The following is a 1,782-nucleotide window of genomic DNA, read 5'->3' as shown; positions in this document are numbered from 1 at the left end:
CCGGCCTGGAAATCTTGTATTACAGTAAGGAAGAAAAGAGTCTGTAAAGCAAACACTGCGCAAGGAAGAAAAGAGTCTGTAAAGCAAACACTGCGCATAGCTACAGACGGCAGAACGCCTATCAGGCCGCCTCACTCTGATCCCTGGCTTTCACAGCTGTAAGCCAGGCCTAGAAACACCCGGAGAGATCGATTGACACGGGCGGACCAGAGCTTCCGACTTCTGGACCTGAAAGCCGGCCTGCGGAATGCTGCTGAAAAGTTGCCTGGTGTCACGCGGATTTTCACTCCCCGGAAAAGGCGGTCCCGACTCTGGGGAGCTGAAAGGGTTCACGGCGCTGCCTCCGGGAGCCCTGATGCCCCTTGTCCTCCTGCTCCTGCTGCCGCTGCTGGTGTGCACGTGGACGGCTCGGCCCGGTGAGTTCTGGAGCCCGGCCGGGGAGAGGGTGTCTCCTCTCGACTCTTAAGTCCGCTTAGCGGGCTTATTGCATCGCGTCAGCTGATGCTGCGCCCTTTCCTGTCCTGAGCTAGAAGCCGGGCGGGAAAGGTGCTGGCGGTGAAATTAAATGGGAGGGGACCGGAGCCGAGAGAGGGAGAGGTGGGCGCGGCGGGATTGCCAAAGCTCAAACCCCTGCCCCTTCGGTCCCCCCCCTTCAGTGTCCCTCCTACCCCATGTGCCTCCCACCCAATCTATCCCCCCACTCCACCTATCTCCGACCCCCTCACCCCCACACCTCACCTTTCACCCCAACCTACTCTCCCCACCCCACGCCCTCCCATCACCCATTTCTCCAGTCACTTCTCCTCATCCCCCACCCATGCCTACCTTCCACTCCCTAATCCCCCACACACACTCCCACCCCCTCCGGCTCCCCCACCCCCTCCTGAGGCGTGGGAAGCAGCGGCAGCCCTGGACTGGGCCTGGTGCAGCCCCGAAGACTGTTCCCGCCATCCACAGACTTCCAGTCCTCACACACAGGCTTTTCCACACAACCAGTAAAACCAGTTGCCTTCAGTGGACTTAGACTCACGTGTATCAGAGAAGGACTGTGCTCTTTGGTGGAGGGTGTCCTTAGGCAGGGAGATAAGGTCCTAGCTGGTGGAGAGATGCTTAGAACCTTGTGGGTGTGGTGCATGGGGTCTGGAGGGGAAGGGTTTTAGCAACCTTTCCTTGGTTTCTGAAACATTATCTGTAGGGAAGCAGATCAACCAATCTTCTTTACAAAGAAGACTGGGCAATCTACTTCCGTAGAGAAACCACCTGGGAAACCCAAGGAGGGGTCACTATGAGTCCTAAAATGACCCTATGGCAGTGAGGGTTTTTTTGGGTGGTGGCACAATGAGTGAGTGGGGGGGGCGGGGTAGAAGTGCCTGGGCAAGTCCTGAGAAAGTAGTTACAAGAAAGAAAAGACCCTTCTTTTTCTTAAGTGGCTTCCTGGGTTCAGGGCCACTCCTGGGAAGGAAGGTTGGGCAATCTACTTCCGTAGTGATAACTGCCTCCGAAATCCAGGAAGGGGTCGCTATGAGTTGATCTGACTCAAGGGCACGTAACAACAACAACAATGGCTAATGATTGTGCATTTCTTCATATGTTTGCTGGCCACCTGAATATCCTCTTTAGTGAAGTGTCTATTCATGTCTTCTGCCCATTTTTTAATTGGATTATTTGTCTTTTTGTTTTTGAGGTGTTGGAGTTTTCCATAAATTCTAGAGCTAAGTTCCTTGTCAGATATATCATCGCCAAATATTTTTTTCCCAATCTGTAGGTTCTCTTTTGACTCTT

The 1,782-nt window shown here is 54.0% G+C and overlaps 1 protein-coding gene across 1 annotated transcript in view; it reads left to right on the top strand.

Moving 5' to 3' along the window:
- Positions 1 to 247: 247 nt before the first annotated feature.
- The window catches only part of LOC103199018 (UL16-binding protein 1-like), a 7,476-nt gene continuing 5,941 nt past the window's right edge, over positions 248 to 1,782 (top strand). Inside the window, exon 1 of the mRNA XM_007943225.1 lies at positions 248 to 416. Coding sequence (XP_007941416.1) covers positions 248 to 416 — 169 coding nt within the window. The remainder of the gene's footprint in view (positions 417 to 1,782) is intronic.

This window comes from Orycteropus afer, unplaced genomic scaffold, assembly GCF_000298275.1.
Source record: "Orycteropus afer afer isolate SDZICR_OR568_19922 unplaced genomic scaffold, OryAfe1.0 scaffold00101, whole genome shotgun sequence".
Taxonomy (NCBI): Eukaryota; Metazoa; Chordata; class Mammalia; order Tubulidentata; family Orycteropodidae; genus Orycteropus; species Orycteropus afer.
This window is presented reverse-complemented; position numbering and strand designations above follow the sequence as displayed.